Source organism: Tachysurus vachellii, chromosome 5 (genome assembly GCF_030014155.1).
Source record: "Tachysurus vachellii isolate PV-2020 chromosome 5, HZAU_Pvac_v1, whole genome shotgun sequence".
Classification (NCBI taxonomy): domain Eukaryota; kingdom Metazoa; phylum Chordata; class Actinopteri; order Siluriformes; family Bagridae; genus Tachysurus; species Tachysurus vachellii.
In genome coordinates, this window is record NC_083464.1 from 23,195,001 (window position 1) to 23,212,818 (window position 17,818).

The 17,818-nt window shown below is 39.3% G+C and overlaps 1 protein-coding gene across 1 annotated transcript in view; it reads left to right on the forward strand.

The window, feature by feature from the left end:
* The window catches only part of cacng8b (calcium channel, voltage-dependent, gamma subunit 8b), a 27,404-nt gene extending 10,677 nt beyond the window's left edge, over positions 1-16,727 (forward strand). The window contains exons 2-6 of the mRNA XM_060869309.1: positions 5,228-5,478; positions 11,380-11,604; positions 14,001-14,084; positions 14,693-14,833; positions 15,600-16,727. Coding sequence (XP_060725292.1) covers positions 11,382-11,604; positions 14,001-14,084; positions 14,693-14,833; positions 15,600-16,429 — 1,278 coding nt within the window. The 5' untranslated portion in view covers positions 5,228-5,478; positions 11,380-11,381 and the 3' untranslated portion in view covers positions 16,430-16,727. The remainder of the gene's footprint in view (positions 1-5,227; positions 5,479-11,379; positions 11,605-14,000; positions 14,085-14,692; positions 14,834-15,599) is intronic.
* Positions 16,728-17,818: the final 1,091 nt, after the last annotated feature.

The window sequence follows — 17,818 nt, forward strand, 5'->3', positions numbered from 1 at the left end:
TATCTTGTTTTCTGTTGTGAATGCAATTCATACACACAAACATTTTTTATTGGAGTTTGCAGTTTTCCTAAATGCAAATATGTGCTTTCTGCAACACAGATTTCTGTGTAGTACAGTAGGACTCTTCTGGCTTGTTCATACATATGCATGAAAATAAGAATCTGGACGTGAAAGCAGGTGTTCTACCATGTGTACAGCTGTATACACACAACAGGAAAGCTGGGGGATGTGCACACATGTAGGGGAAGATGAAAGCCACATTACACACACCATCAGTCAGCCAGAGAGTGAGCAACACAGATGATAATAACTGTGTTTAATAAATGTTTTTTTCTTTAACCCTTTTTACCAGTACACTGGTGTTCAAGTCCACCAGCGGAATGGAAATCGACTTTAATCAGTGTAAACAAATGAATCCTTTTTCATCTTGACCTCTTACCTGGCAGCTCCATCTCCAACATCCTACTACCAATATAACCATCTCCCTCCTCTGTACATGTCCAAACCATCTCAAGCTAGCCTTTCTGACCTTGTTCCCAAAACAGACAACCTGATCTGTCCCTCTGACGTGCTCCTTCCTAATCCTGTCCATCCTCATCACTCCTAAAGAGAATCTCAACATCCTCATCTCTGCTACCTCCATCTCTGCCTCATGTCTTTTCCTCACTGCTACAGTTTCTAACCCATACAGAATAGCTGCCCTCACTACTGTCTTCTACATCTTTCATTTGAATAATTTACTGAGTTTGAGTTTTGAGTACTTTTTTTATAATTTGAGTACTTTTCTATGAATAATTTACCCCTGGTAGGCTACGTAAAAACAGGAATACTTTTGAGGAAATTCTATTTTTTCAGCATCTGGTGAAAAGAGTTCATAAATCCAGGATGCCATAAGAAGTATGTCATTACCATTCTTCTAAAAATAATAGATAAAAATTAGGTATTACAAATGAAAAATGCATTTCATATCATAATAATATGATAACTATATAACAATAGTAATACAACTGCACAACATTGTCATGATAAGCAAGCATTAGAGTGGTCCAAAGTCTTTTCAGGACCAATAAGGATATTTTTACTTTTCTAGCTATTATGGTACTATATATTAGTACATACTACTATATACAGTATATTAGCCATACTAGCATTAATTTAGTTAATTTATGCAATGCCAATGTTTATTTCATTAGTGCCCCAAATTTACTACATTTTATTTGTATAGCAGTTTTAAAAATTGGATATTGTCACAGAAATTTTACAGAAATTTTACAGAAATGTATCAATTCCAGATATAAATTTTACATTTATAATTTTCTCCCTTATAAGCAAGGCAGAGGTGACAGTGACAAAGAAAAACTCACTGAAAAGTTGTGAGAAAAAACCTTGAAAGTAACCAGACTCCTTGTGCATGTATACATTATTTTCCTTCTATAACAGTGTAATATATAGTTAAAAAGTGCTTATTGTTTTAACAGGAACTTCTGTATGAGCATCATTTTTTTATTCATGATCGTTTTAACTTAAACTATATTATAATTTACACTGAAGTTAAGAACTTTATAACGATGAAGACTTGAGTGGAAACTCTTTGTAATAATTGGAGCCTTAAGACTATCCAAGGAAGATCATCCACAGCCAACCTTATGGTTTCTATGTGATGTCTATGCACAGAGCATAGAGAGAGAGAGAGAGAGAGAGAGAGAGAGAGAGAGAGAAACAACAACAAAATCTGTGCAGTATACATTCATATCTGTATCTTTATTTAGATTTAAACCTCAAGTGGCTGTGGCCTGAAATAAAGAGGGTTTGTTTTTGGTTATTTTGCTGTTTTATTCAACCACTATGCCTCTGAAAACTCTTGAGAGAGAGAGAGAGAGAGAGAGAGAGAGAGAGAGGGACAGAGAGAAAGAGAGAGAGAGATTGTAATGTCAGCACTCTCACCTGTCATGAAATGGAGGGCTGAGACAGAGACAGACTCAGTTGCATTTATTTCCTTTAATAAGAGCAGAGAAATCCAAGATGAAAGATGAAGTGTGTGATCATCAAATAGGACAAAGCACTAGGCAAAGACTAATCACAGGAATCAAGAAACTAAGCAAGGTCAAACCAGCTCAGCGAACACTCATTGTAAGGTCAGGTGCATGTTCATAGGTCGAGGTTTGTTCCAGGAAGCGGAGGGAGACTGAATAAACCTGACATTAAACAAACTGTGAATTCTGGTTCTGACAAATCATCAATTCTGCTCTCACATTTCTATTTTGCTTGTATCTGGACACAGTATTGTCAAACCGATGTAGTTAATAATATGTATCATAATAATCTTTAGTCTCAACCAGATTCCCTGTGAAAAAAAAAAAGAATAGGGCATGTCCTACTCATATTCATTTCATAATATTTGTTTATTATGGATAATGTTTTTATATTCGGTTTCATTCCTATAATTTATAGATTTGTTTTTCCATCATGGTTCCTTATTTAGTTAGACTGAGTGCATAGATATTATTTCATCTGGTATTCTTGTAAGAATATCCTCTGTTTACCCTCCATCCATCCATCCATCCATCCATCCATCCATTTATCCATCCATCCCTCTGTCCATTTGATTCAGTCTTGTTTAGTCCAACCCTGAGCCCTGTGAAGCAGTTTGGACATAAAACTGGAGGAGACACACTGGCACTGAGCTCAACTTGTTCTAATTGATTGGATCAGGCACCATTGCGGTTTTCAGAACCGGATCCTGTTAGCACCTCTGTTTATAGTCAGCTGAAAACAAACTCGATGCAATTTATCAAAGCATAATATACAGATACAGGGCTGCATGCTGATAGACAATAAACACCCTCATAGATTTCATGATAGATTGCAAAGTTACAGGGATCGCACAGTCTAAATCATCTTAGTTCTTTCCCCCTGCTGATATTTACTAGTTTCAGGGACTAGAGTTTGCCTTTGCTGGCTGCCTAATGAACAGTGTATTTACTTGTATTTTTTGGTACATGTGCTTTTAGAGATTGTTCTCATTGTTCTTCCTGTATCGCATGGAATGATGTATGAATGAGTTTGATTCGTATTTGTGCGGCTATCAAAACAAGCAGTGGATTTTATTGCAGCTAATGAATCAGACTCAGCTGCATGGAAAGCAGTTCCTGCCCACTAGCTCCTTATTCACATTCATAACACATGAGGCACACCCAATCTTAACCTCATCTCATGTACATCAGACATTCGTCAAATTCACAAAACAGAGGCAACAGTTAGGGAAGCATTTAGCCGGATAGAGGATGTTTCTGAAAATAAGTAAAATACAGTTTCAGTAGAGGACAGAATAGATCTAGAGGTTTATTTTTTCCGTCCCATGTTTCCAATATCATATATATTCCTTTCATAATTGCTAATATATATAAAATACATAACGCGTGCTATAAATATATAACAAGTGATGAAAACCACAAAGGATTGTGACATATGAGGTGCTAGAATACAAATCTTTGGGGAAAAAAACGACAAAGACAAAAGTGCTAATTGTGCTAATTTCAACAATAATTAATTAAACAATTTTTCCATTGTTGAAATCTAATTATTGCATAAACACAAAAATGTGGGTTCAAATCTAAGCATTTTTAAATAGCTCGAGCGTGTGGTTCCTCTGCCTAAAACTCCTGATCCTGCACCTTGTGGTACACAAACATAGCACAAATACTGTAGTATTCCTCAAATGAAGGACTAATGCACTAACAAAAGGTTCTCTTTTCCTTCACATTTGCAAACTGCATGCTGACACTGGATTATCGGTTACGATTGGCAGTGTTTGGTATTGTAAATGTAATTAGCTTTATTTATTTGTTTTATTTATTTATGTATGACACGATTGGTACCTCAGTGAGATCTAATAATAATGAACAGAATTTACAGATTTATGAATATTCTGTTTTAGAATTATGAGAGGCAGTGCAGGGTTTTGCTGTAGAGGCTTACAATGCAGACAGGGTGTAACCTATTTAATGCTTGTGCCATATTGCATTATGAATTATTAACAAGCAGGAACTGATTTGCATTATATCTGCCAAATGAAGTTTGCTAAGTTATGTACACTGTGTCATTAAATGTCCTTGGGCTTTGCAGAGATTTTTGCAGCTTGTGTGTGTTTCTGATACAAGCTGTTTATAGTCTATGTTAGAAGTGTATTGTTGATCTCTCTCTCTCTCTCTCTCTCTCTCTCTCTCTCTCTCTCTCTCTCTCTCTCTCTCTCTCTCTCCATCCCTCTGTTTTCCTTCCTTTCCTGTAATGAACAAGTCTATATACAGTTCTACAGTCTTGATTTTCTTTACCGTGAACATAGATATAAATATAAATATTTGGTAATTGACTGACATCACTAAACTACTGCATTCTTCTTTTGGGGTGCTTTTCGAGGCTTTTGCTGTAGCTTCTTTCAGTTGTTTATTTCGGAGGCTTTCTCCCTTCAGTGAAATGCTGCTCATTTGATTGAGGTCTGGTGAACGAATTGGCCAGTCTAAAGTCCTTTGTTGTGTTGAAGGAAGTTCCTCCCAAAGACGCATTTCCCTGTAAATTGGCAGACTAAATGTTTCTGTATTTACGAATTTATACTGTTGCTAACATCAGGAGTTACATCATCAAAAAAAAAAGATTAGTGAGTATGTTTCAGAAGCAGTCATGTAAACCCAAGCCATGATACTACCACCACCATGTTTCACAGATGAGCTGGTATGTTTTGGGTCATGTCCAGACCCTTTCTTGCTCCACACTTTGGTCTTTTCAGCACTTTGGTGGAGAAAAAATTGTGGCTTATCCTATGTGCATCTATGTGCAAATTACAATGTTGCCTTCTGATTCTCACTTCTGATGAGTGGTTAACATCTTTGTGAATGGCCTCTATATTACTGCTTCTTAGTGTTCTCTGAATGGTGTATTGTGAGACCGTCACCCTTCCTCTGTAAAGGTTGTTGTTGACTTATTATGTAACTGTCATGAACTCCAGTTGTTTTCCTTCACCAACCTGTTTGATGTCATGTTGTTGGTACATCAGTGGCTTTTTTCTTTTTCAATATTGTTGTACTGGCTATGTTCAATGACTATGATAGATTATTGATTTTCTCTGCTTTAATTGGCCTTACCATTCCAATAATTACATAGATATTAAACAAAACACTGTGCTGCTTTTTTCCTTCTTATTTATATTTTCTCTTTTCCTGTTTATTTTCAGACCATGACAAGTAATTTGAACAAATAAGAGAACTTGCACAATCCCAGAACCAGCGAGTCATCCTTTAGCATAAACAAGAAAGAAGAAAAAGTCGAGAAAAGCAAGGGGAAAGAAACAAGTGCAAGGGGGAGAAGAGAAGTGCGCGAGGACAGTCGATGGACGCTGCCCGGACCAAGGGGACAGCAGATTCTCATCTAGCAGGGAAAAGAAAGATTTCAAAATTGAGTCGAAGGATAGAAACCTGCCGTCAGGTAAGCTTGAAGATGTAAACATGAATATACTTTTTTTTATTATCAACAAATATATATTCATTATTTGATAATACACATAAATACATTAAATAGTATTTTATTTATATATTTGCCCTTCTTTATGTATTTTGTATCTTTATGTATGTTTATTTAAATAAATAACGTTTAGCTAGGAGCTGCATTACTTTGTTGTAACTACACTATTTCTCTTTGATATGGAGATGGAGATTATTATGAAACACACATTTGGGTTTATTACTTATCATTAATTATTGGTAATTATCTGATTATATTGGTAAAAATCATATGGTTCTGATGATTATGATTCATGTTATGACTATGATTCATGTTAAGTGTTTTTTTTATTTGATTTTTGGATGGCCAGCTCAGTGTATTGAAGTTAACTAGTGTTAACTTGAGTAGTACACTCAGATATATATTCCTACTCTGTTTTTTTATCCCTCCTTAGACTTGCATTGTCTTATAATTGGCTTGTAATATATTGGCTTTCTGTGTCAATGCTTAGTAGCTCTATTTCACCGCTCATGGAAAAAACACCAGGGCATTTTGTTGTGCACATGTGCATGCATACCACGATCGAACAAGACCACTTGTGACATAGTGTGTGTAATAAATACAGCTATCATACACTTATCTTCCCTTTTCTTTTTTCGCACCTTGTTCACATGTGGAACCTGGCAGTTTCTGACTATGATTTGAGCCTCAGTTAGCCTGAATTTCAAAGCTAATGAAAGACTTCACTTCACTCACTCCCTCACTCATTTTCTACCGCTTATCCGAACTACCTTGGGTCACGGGGAGCCTGTGCCTATCTCAGGCATCATCGGGCATCAAGGCAGGATACACCCTGGACGGAGTGCCAACCCATCGCAGGGCACACACACTCATTCACTCACGCAATCACACACTACAGACAATTTTCCAGAGATGCCAATCAACCTACCATGCATGTCTTTGGACCGGGGGAGGAAACCGGAGTACCCGGAGGAAACCCCCGAAGCACGGGGAGAACATGCAAACTCCACACTCACAAGGCGGAGGCAGGAATCGAACCCCCAACCCTGGAGGTGTGAGGCGAACATGCTAACCACTAAGCCACCGTGCCCCCCTGAAAGACTTCAATGAGTGTAATTTTCATGCTTTTTGTAGTCTGGTAGGAGCTCCATAACTGCTAGCTTTGAGTGATGTTTCCTTATTAGCATGCAAGCAGAGCTGTCACGCACCACACACTGTAAATCCAAAATTATACAAACTACTCTACTCACCACTCAGTCTCTCTCTGGGCTAAAGTCCCTTACTCTGAGCTTATCAATGTACTTTCTAATGTAGTTGAGTTCACCAGTGAGCACGAGCTTTGCATTCCCTGTTGGGTCGCCCTCTCTGTGCTACTGACTTAATTCCACAGTCTTTGTGGCCGACTGACTAGAATGCCTGTGGTTAAGGTCAAGTCTATCTCACATACGGTTCTGTGCAGTGTTTGAGTTATCTGCCTGGTGCTTTAGCCACATTTGTCACTACAGAGTAGTGGGGCTGGAGTTGGGTCTCTGTGTGTCCTCATTTTCCTCAGTGAGTAATGTCTAATCAATTGTGACACCACTTAGAGATTCACACATGCCCCGTCATCTAGTGGGCATGTGGCTAAGCACCAGGACCATGTTGGAGTGCTGCTCATAGATCGACAGATACATTAGCTGGACTGCTAACACAACACCCAGTGTTACAGTGCCTTGCAAAACTATTCATACCTACTGATCTTTTCCACTGTATTTTATTACAGGGTTTCATAAAAAGTCATAAAAAGTCATAAATTTAACAATAAGAATTTAAGGCCATAAAAAGACATAAAAACGTCCGGATTTTCCATACAAGGTCATAAAAAACATTTAGCCACATTTAGCCATTGATATGCGGAGCGATGTCAGCAAAAATAGAAAAGGGCTCGAAGGACTGACGGAACAGTGCAACGGAAGAAGATAAAAAGCCGGACCGAGCTGAAGCTATCCTGCTGGGTCTGGGTTTTAAGGCGGAATCATTCTGTCACAACCGGGGGCTGGATGGAGACAGACCCGTAGGCAGGATAGCTTCGAATGAAAGAGGGTTAAATAAATAATGAAGACAGGTACAAAAACATGACGAGAACTGAAATAAAACAGATGATGACACTTAACATAGACTAGACATGACACCGGGTATAACGCAACTAATGATTCGGCGCTGCCTTCAGCAACGCTTAAATACTATACAGATAATGACAAGATTAGGAACAGGTGATGAAACAGGGAGGAGCAGACGAAGGCGGGGCAGACACGTGACAACAACAATAGCACATGGCCAAAAGTCCGGGCTGAATCATGACAAAAGGTCTTAACAAGTCTTAAATTTGACTGATTAAACCCTGCAGAAACCCTGTATTAGGATTTTATGTGATAGACTAACACAAAGTGGCACATAATTGTGAAGTGGAAGGAAAATGATAAATGGTGTCCAATTTTTTTTTTTACAAATAAATATCTTAAAATTGTGGCGTACATTTGTATTCATACCCACTGAGTCAATACTTTGCAGAATCACCTCTCACTGCAGTTACAGCTGCAAGTCTTTTGGGGTATGTCTCCACCAGCTTTGCACATCTAGAGAGTGAAATTTTTGCCTATTCTTCTTTGCAAAATAACGTCTGTGAACAGCGATTTTCAAGTCTCGCTACAGATTCTCAATTGGATTTAGGTCTGGACTTTGACTGGGCCATTCTAACACATGAATATGCTTTGATCTAAACCACTCCATTGTAGCTCTGGCTGTATGTTTAGGGTCATTGTCTTGCTGGAAGGTGAACCTCTGCCCCAGTCCCAAGTCTTTTGCAGACTCTAACAGGTTTTCATCTAAGATTGCCCTATATTTGGCTCCATCCATCTTCCCATCAACTCTCAGCAGCTTCCCTGTCCCTGCTGAAGAAAAGCATCCCCACAACATGATGCTGCCACCACCATGTTTCACGGTGTGGATGGTGTGTTCAGGGTGACGTGCAGTGTTAGGTTTCCGCCACACATAACGTTTTGAATTTTGACAAGCCCTGGCTTGCATGGCTTCTTGCGAACTGCAAACAGGATTTCTTATGGCTTTCTTTCAACAATGGCTTTCTTCTTGCCACTCTTCCATAAAGACCAGACTTGTGGAGTGCACGACTAATAAATCTGTCAGTTTAGGTGGACGGCCATGTCTTGGTAGGCTTGCAGTTGTGCCATACTCTTTCCATTTCCGGATGATGGATTGTACAACGCTCTGTGAGATGTTCAAGGCTTGGGATATTAATTTATAACCTATCCCTCCTTTAAACTTCTCCATAACTTTATCCCTGACCTGTCTGGTGTGTTATTTGGTGTTCATGGTGCTGTTTGTTCACTAATGTTCTCTAACACACTTCTGAGGGCTTCACAGAACAGCTGTATTTATACTGAGATTAAATTACACACAGGTAATGCACTCTATTTACTAATTAGGTGACGTCTGAAGGCAGTCGGTTTCACTGGATTTTAGTTAGGGGTATCAGAGTAAAAGGGGCTGAATACAAATGCACACCGCACTTTTCAGATATTTATTTGTAAAAAAAAATAAATAAATAAATAAATAAAAACCTGTTTTTACCAAACAGGTTGCATTCCTCAAGATTGTCACTCTGATGTAAAAAATTTGTTCCCCGTTGGACAGGGGTATGATCGAAAGAGTATACCTCACAGCTCTGAACTCAGTGTACGTTCTGATTTAGAAGAATGATAGTCCAGAAGGCTGGCCATCATTTGATTGTTAATTTGAGAGCACTGAAATGGTTACTAAAAGGCTGTCAGTTATTTATGCCATAATACCATAGAACTGGTTCAAATCATTGTATCTGTATCATCCCAAAACAAAGATGCTTGTTGGCTTCCAAAAACAGGAATACCAATTCAAATCTATGATCTCATTCAGGAGCCACAGGTGATCTCAAGATGTATGCAGATGGTACCAAGGTATCAGGGTGCGATATTTGGAAGAGTGGCTGCTACGTGTCCGCAATAATGAGCGGACAATCTGCAATACATATGTGTTACACACACCTATTACTGAGATCTAGCATGAAATATTCAGAAAAGTCAAAATACAGGCCATGAACTTCAACATTGTGAAGTTAGTTTTCTTGGAAAATCTTGCCAGCCGGTCACTTCATATGTGGCAGATTTTTCTTGCCAATCAAGCAGGACTGTATTTACAGTGCAGGCTCCTGTGGATTATCCCTGATCCCAGCTGCTACGTTTGTTCTCTTGGGCCTGTTGGAAGAGACTTTTAGAAGTGGGTTATCAGGCTGAAGCTAGACTCCAGTGGTTAGACCCATAGACAGAGATGCATCCTCTTCTCAGCAGGAAGTGCATAAGGTCTAGCTTACAAGGGATGCATAGCTTTTCTCAAAAAAATGTGTCCACTTGAATGGGTCTCTAGCTGTGACACCTTCCTTACTGGCTAGGGGATGTGTGGTGCCCCGTGTAAGATCAGAACACGCCAAGTGTGGTCAGGAGATCACGACTCCAAATACCAGACATGCCACACCATCAGTTGCTGGAAGCCAACAGAGCAAAATTCGCTATGCTCTCTGGTTAGAAAGAAAAGTATACTCTCTCTTCTCTTTCAATAACAGCAACCTTTGAGTTCAAGTATATGAAAGAGTGGTTGTTCCGCTGTGTGTTTTACTGTTCTGAGCAGCAATTCGAAAATACGCGGTTGGCTGACTTCATGTGTCTCGGAGTACCCTGTATTTTTGGTTGCTGTCTTATCATGGGGGAAGCTTCAGGTAAACAAGTTAGTGAGAAAGTGAACAATCTGGTCATTATCTGGTCATTCTGGTCAAGTTATTTTTTTTACTCGTTTAGAGACACTGCAGTGTGTTATTCCAGTAAAGATAGTCACCAGGTACTGTATGTACAAAAGCTCTTTATGTGAGCCTTGGAAAAAAGACTCATCTTCATCTTCAATGTCATAATTAATATCACTGAAATCGACTCACCAAATGGGACTTCACAATGGTACTGAACAGGATGCAAAACTGAAATAAAGCTTTCCTTTTAGACCTATTAGGGCTAGATGGTTGCTATTTGATAAAAAGTTCAGAACAGTTCATTTTTCACAGGAAAAAGTCCCCTAATAAACACAGAAACTGTCCCACCGGGTGTTTGACATCATCACTATGGCCTAATAGGTAAGCAGGATGCCCAACTCCTACTGCAATCTGCCAATCTACAAGAAGCCTATTCTTCTTATGAGTATTATTCATGGTGACAAACACCAAGAATTGTGTCTGGATGTTACCTGGGTGACACCTTGTACCTTCTCCTGGTTCTACAAGGTTAAAATAGCCCATTATATCATGGTCAACAGTTTTCAATACCTTTCTATGGTTGGTTTCTTGTGACAGCAGGCGTAGGTTATCTAGGTGATGTTTAACACTCCCACTGAAATAGAGTTGTAATTAAATATGTGTGGACACTGGATGACCTCCAGAGGTTCCTGTTATTCAGAACCACTGTCAATCCAGTGGCAACTCACATAAAGTGTTCCAGAGAAAGCAAGACAACGGTATATATTACCGATATTGTAATTGTTGTAATTGTTGACTGATGTGAAGTGACTGATGTGGTTGCTACTGATGCACTATTCTATTGGTAAATTTAGTTGCTTCATTGTTCGTCTAAATGTATTAATATTTTTTACATTTGTTGTTCAAATCTGTGTACAGAACTATGCACTACAATATCCGCCCCCCCTTTTTTTGTTGTTGTTGTTGTTGTTGTTGTTTTCTACTATCCCATACCATCCTCCTTACCTTCCACTTTTCTCTGGACCTTTCCTCTGCAGGCATGGTGTGTGAGAAGGGGATACAGATCCTTCTCACCATCGTGGGGGCATTCGCCTCCTTTGGCCTGATGACGGTGGCAATTGGGACAGATTACTGGCTCTACTCTCGTGCTCTGATCTGCAACAGCACAGCCAATGTGACGCAGGATGACCCACACAACAAGGACAAGAAAGACCCTGGAGCTCTCACACACTCAGGCCTTTGGAGGATCTGCTGCCTTGAGGGTGAGGGGCTCTCCTGTCTCTGGGATATGTGGTCATTAGGACTGCAGACGTTTCAGTGGTTATGTTAGATTAGCCAGAATTATTTTGGAATGTAGATAGAGATAGGTTAACTATGGAAAAGATTTCGCTGCATTTGTTTGATGAAGTACCAAAGCTGATTTAAAATCTTGCTAACACAAATATAGAAGAAGAATCTTCCAAAATAAAATCATTTGAGCTGTTATTCCTATTGGAATATTTTCAAAGCAAAGACTCCAAACTAGGTGTTATTTATATTGTGTAAATACAGTAGGGTAAATTGTGTGTAGGGCATTAGACTTCTTATACACGATGAAACAAGGCCGAATTACATTTTGGATTCTATTTATATGTCTTAATTTAGTGTCAGACTGCAGAGTTGTGCTTTAACAGCAAATGTTCTCACTCATCCACCACATCACATTCACTTTCTGTTCAGTCTGTTTCCAACTATAGTGCACTGCTAATTTAGCCTCATGGCTAAGCTCCATAACAACAAAGCACTCAATTAAAGATAAGCTCTCACTTTGCCCCTGTACCTCTGTCTTTGTCTCTCTTTCTCTCTCTTCCTATTTGTTTTCATCACTTCTCCAATGTATATCCCTCTTCCCAGCTTCGTGCAGCACTTCATTTCTATTTGTATGATTTCCACTATGCTTTTCTTTCTTAGTCTTCTCTTATCCTCGTTCTCTCGTTAGATGTCACGTTGCACAGTTGGCACAGTTTAGAGGTCAAGTAATCCTTGTGTCTCCAGGGTTTGAGGCAAGATGGATGCTAAGTAGCAGTGCCTCTGAGATTAGGTGAAGTGGAAGGAGGACTGATTTTGAATCTGCATAATAAATGCCAAATCTTCCACTTACAAGTTCTTTCTTTTTTCTTAACTTAAATTTTCCAGAAAAAAAAAACAACAACATAATAACCTTGTCCTCCTGTCTCTAGGTTTTTATTACCATTACGACTTGGGATTCGAGTACACAAGTCACTGAGCTGCTTTCATGTGTTTAAGATTATAGCTCAAGGCTCCCAGAAGACTGAATTCAAGGTCAAGGACACACAGTCAAGATCTTATTTCTAATAAATGACTGGTGCTTTGGACAGTGTGTCACTATGGATCAGCCATAGAGCCATCCTGTCTCCAGAGAGCGTCAGGATTTGTAAGCAAGAGCCAAACTAGAGAGCCCAGTTACTCATCCATGGGCTGTGCTGACTCTTTTCCTTTTTGTTCCTCCCATTTCTTTCTTACAGACTAATGTCCATGAGGAAATTTTAAAAAGACAGAGCGGTGAATCGAACCCAAGACCTTCCCTCACACCTGTCCATACTTCCCTCCGTCTGTCTCCGTTTCATCTGTCCATCACACTTTCACTCCCTTCATCACCACCAGTCATGGTGTCGTCATATCGCGTCAGTCTGTGTGTCAGCAGTAGGCCCCCAACACTGGAGCGGGTAGCTATCCAACTGCCTGCATGACTCCAGGGCTCCGCTCTATGTGCATGTGTATATGTTTGTGGATGAAGTGGTGTGCAGAGTCCTGTGTGTCTGTAATACAATGCGTTGTGTTCAATTTGAGTGCAGAGTTCAGCAATTGAGATCGTAGGTGATGGGTTTAGTCGTTTCACTTTATATTTCATATTAGACAAATGAATCTTTGGATGTAAGGTTGTTAATTTACCTGTCAGTTTATAATTCCCGATTATCCGATTCAAGGATCAGAATTTCTCATTTTTGCTTGTAAGCATTTTCCCTGCTGTGAAATGCTTCATTTAGCTCATCATGTAATTACCATCATTGGCCAAGAGCAGGGGAGTCTTTGTAAAGGCTGCAGTTGGAATTGGTAATAGCAGCCATAAAACGTTATTGCTTTGAGTAAATGTTATAGTACTATTTAAGTTGAAAATAGCTGCTGATATATTACAAGTTTTAAGTGTATTTTAAAAAAAGGAGTTAAATGATGTTACCTTGTATGCTGTTTATGTTACGCTTAAATTGGCCCGACCAATCGTTAAAATGACCCGTCTTAGTAAATTAGAGTTAACCCATAAAACTCCCCGGACTCTTGACTTACATTCGTCACTCTAAAGCATTTCCTTCTAGCTTCACTGTAGTTACTGTATCATGTGCTTTATGATCAATAACTGAGTTTATCCGGTTAGTAATAATCTCATGTTTACAGGCATATTGCTGTAACTGGTTAGGTTGGTCAAACATGAGCAATATTAGAATATCTGAAAGAGTTGTATATAAACGCTGTGTACTTCATACACACTAATGCAAATCTGTGTATTTAAAAGAGGGGATATAGCATTAGACATGTTAACAAATTATGTAGACCTGCAGAGCAACAGCAAAATGGTGATCATCTGTACTCTTTCACGTAGGTGTGAAACGAGGAGTGTGCTCTCAGATCAACCACTTCCCAGAAGACGCCGACTTTGACCACGATGGAGCAGAGTACGTCTTACGTAAGAGACTTTCCTTTCCCTTCTTTGCTGGTAATACATTGGAGCGGAGTAGGATTATGTTGTCAAATTTAGTTATGTAGAAATCACACTAAGTGCCTGTTAATGACTAAAAGATAACAATCCTGTATTTTTGTGAATTGTGGGATAAGTCTGATAAACGTGTCGAGGGAAGCTCTGTCGCTGTCGATTACAGCTGATGCGCACGCACACACTCATGCATGCATGCTTGCACACCCATACTATCTGGCATTCGATTGATATTCATGTCATGTTCTTTAGCTGTGCCAGCAAAGCTAGACCCAGATGGGATTTTGGACTCTGGAGGAAAAGCAGCTTCTCTCCTGAGGCTTTTTCCAGTAGAAAAAAAGGCAAACCTACATTGCAGAGACATGATTTAATTACACAGATGTCTCAGAATAATTAATGTATTTTTATATTCAGTTTGTCATTGTTTGGTCTGACCTTAAAACTCTGTTTCAGCACCCTTCAAGCCATGTGATTTAGTTTTTAATGTTCCATTTTAATGTTCTTTTGCTATAGAAAACGTTGACATTTTCAGTACTTAATTTAATCTTTGCCTTTACCTTTATCCCCATCTCATTTTGCAGGAGTGGTTCGGGCTTCGAACATCTTCCCTATTCTTAGTGCAATCTTATTGCTGATGGGAGGAGTGTGCATTGCCGCCAGTCGTTTCTACAAAAGCAAGAGGAACATAATACTCGGAGCTGGCATTCTGTTTGTAGCTGCAGGTTTGGAAATCATCATATTTTGGGGTCTATTTGATGTCTAGATGAAGGGAATATTGACTGAGGGGACAAATCTGTATATTACAGAGTATCTTTGTCACCTGTATGGTTGGTGAAGATGATAAAATGGCCACTGACTCTTTCAAAGATTGGGATGATTGCATAGACCTTGAGTAGAGTCTAAAGATATCCAAGACGTTCATAGAAGTTTTGCTTATACTAAGTCCCAGACCAACTGAGATCAACATCAAGTCAAGATCAAATCCAAGATCAAACTAGTTGGCTTTATTTGTGCATTGCACCAGTGATTAGGTTATAATTTCATAGAAGGAGGAATTACCTCCTGTAACACCTCTAAAGAATTGTCCAGGAGATTGAAAGCTGTCTAGTGTTAAAGACTGTCACTGGAGTCCAAATTTGATACTAGCTCCCCAGTCCACTGAAAAAAAAACTCTTCATTTTTCATATGAAATGCAGTTGGCATGTGGTATATTTAGTTATAATAAATTATATCACTTTGATATTGTTACATCATGATCGTGATTAAGTGGAAATGTTCCCCAAGGCATTACAGCCAGCAGCCAACTTTTTTGTGCTCATATGAACTACTTTAGTCTTTTACAGTGCACAGTCCCTCAGTGGTTAGACTTTACCTTTACATGTTATTTTGTAACTGTACAATTTTATTTTGCATTAGAACAAGCAACCTGTTGGTCACGAAAACTGAATTGCTCCAAAAATCCTGTGTGTTGGCAAATTCTACCTGCAGGTTTGAGCAACATCATCGGTGTGATAGTGTATATCTCAGCAGCACTAGGCGACATCTCTCCAAAGAAGGATGAGGATAAAAAATGGCAATATTCGTACGGCTGGTCCTTCTATTTTGGAGGCCTTTCGTTCATCCTGGCTGAGATGGTGGGGGTGCTGGCTGTAAACATCTACATTGAAAAGAACAAGGAGCTGCGTTGCCGTTCACGCACCGACATCTTCAAGAGCACAACACACGCTGTGCTGCGCCTGCCTAGTTACCGCTTCCGCCGCCGCTCATCACGCTCCAGCTCACGCTCTACTGAACCATCAAGAGGCTCGCGGGACCCCTCGCCTGCTGCTGCTGGCCCACCAGGAAGCAAAAGCTTTGGCCTTCCCCCCTCAGCACTGCTGTCACAGGGGCCTGTGTCTGTTTCCACACTGCCTAATCCACATTCACACTCCCGCTCACACTCAGCCCTACCTGGAGGTGACATCTCGCTCTACACCCTGTCGCGAGACCCCAAACTCGGTGCACTGGGGGCTCTGGGTGCACCTCCAATGTATGGCACAGTGGATCGTGCCACACTCTACCAGTTGCACAACTGCTTTCCCAAAGAGAGCGCCGGAGGAGGAGCAACCATGATGATGAGCGGCACACTGCCCTCTCTCAAGTCCCACAATCCAGCAGGAGTGCCGAACGCGTCCAGTGGAAACTCTGCACCCTCCTCACAACCCCCGCCTTTCTCCTCCTCTACAGTGGAGAGGGAAAGAGGGATGGGCACGCTTGATAGGCTCACCAAGCCTGAGAGCAATTCTAACACGCTGAACAGGAAAACAACACCAGTGTAGAGGAGTTTAGAAACAGAACAGAAGAGAGTGTGAGTCCTGTAGAGCGGAAGCTGAATGAAGGTTGTGTTGAAGATAAGAAAAGCAAAAAGGCAGAGAAATGATATATTCCTTCAGTCTGAAATGATGTTCTGTTTTTCAGTTAATGGAAAATGAGTTTCAGACAAAAATTCAACCAGTGACAATTCATAATAACAACTACAACATCCATTTAGTTTTATAACATTTTTTAAAATGTGAACTATGATCATTGGATACTGTACTGTGAAGTTTACCTTTTTTTTTTTTTTTTTTTTTGATAGAAATTGAAGCGAGTGGTTGTCCAAATGCATTCCTAGAGGGTTTGTTGTCGTTGTTATTATGAGAGAAGAAAAAAAAAAATCAGTGGCGACTAGCTTTGTGATGTTGGAAATGATTTTTAAGACATCAACTGTGATTCTGATACAGTGGATACTGCAGAAGCATGAGTGTCTATAATATGTGTGAGAAAGAAAACATTATTATTATTATTATTATTATTATTATTATTATTATTATTACTTCAACTAGCCTAAAAACGACTTTGTAGGAAGCATCTAATTTATTTTTAGAATTGATTTCTTTTTTAACCTTTGATAACATGATATGAAGTGTTCTGAATATTGTCTTCCAGTTCTATCAACAAAAGAAAATAGTCATTGATGGACTGAAAAACTGCTGATCGAGTGTTGAAATGATGGGGTTTTTTGTTTTGTTTTTTTTGTTCAAAAGGAATTGACCATCCTTGCATTATTTTTGTTATGATTAGTAGCGGTGAAGGTAGCAGTAATCTTTATTTCGGGGCATTACCAGATTACCAGATTCCTCACTGGTATGTATATCTCTCACATAGAGGGATGCACACACACACACACACACACACACACACACACACACACACATACATATATATTTGTATAAAGAGAAATATAGATTCCTGTAGGACAGTGTATTGTAAAGTGACTTCTATCTTCTATCCTGAGACTAGACTGAGACCAAGAGATGTGTGTAAAAATAAATAAATAAATATATATATATATATATATATATATATATATATATATATATATATATATATATATATATATATATATATACAATTAACGAAGCTGATGGGAAGGTTGCATTGTGGGAATCTAATGCCAATGTATAATGTCATTATGCATAACTACATCTAAAGTCACTAGCAGTCGGGGCCTTAATGAGGCATTTATTGAATCCGAGGAGCAGAAACTGTGGGAAATTTGAGAATCTACATAGATATATATCTGGCTCTAAACTGGATAACTGTCCAACTAAAGTCCAGAATGGATCAGATCAGACGTGTGTATTTTGTGCCATGTGACCATGCCAGCATTCCCATGGCCAGACTCC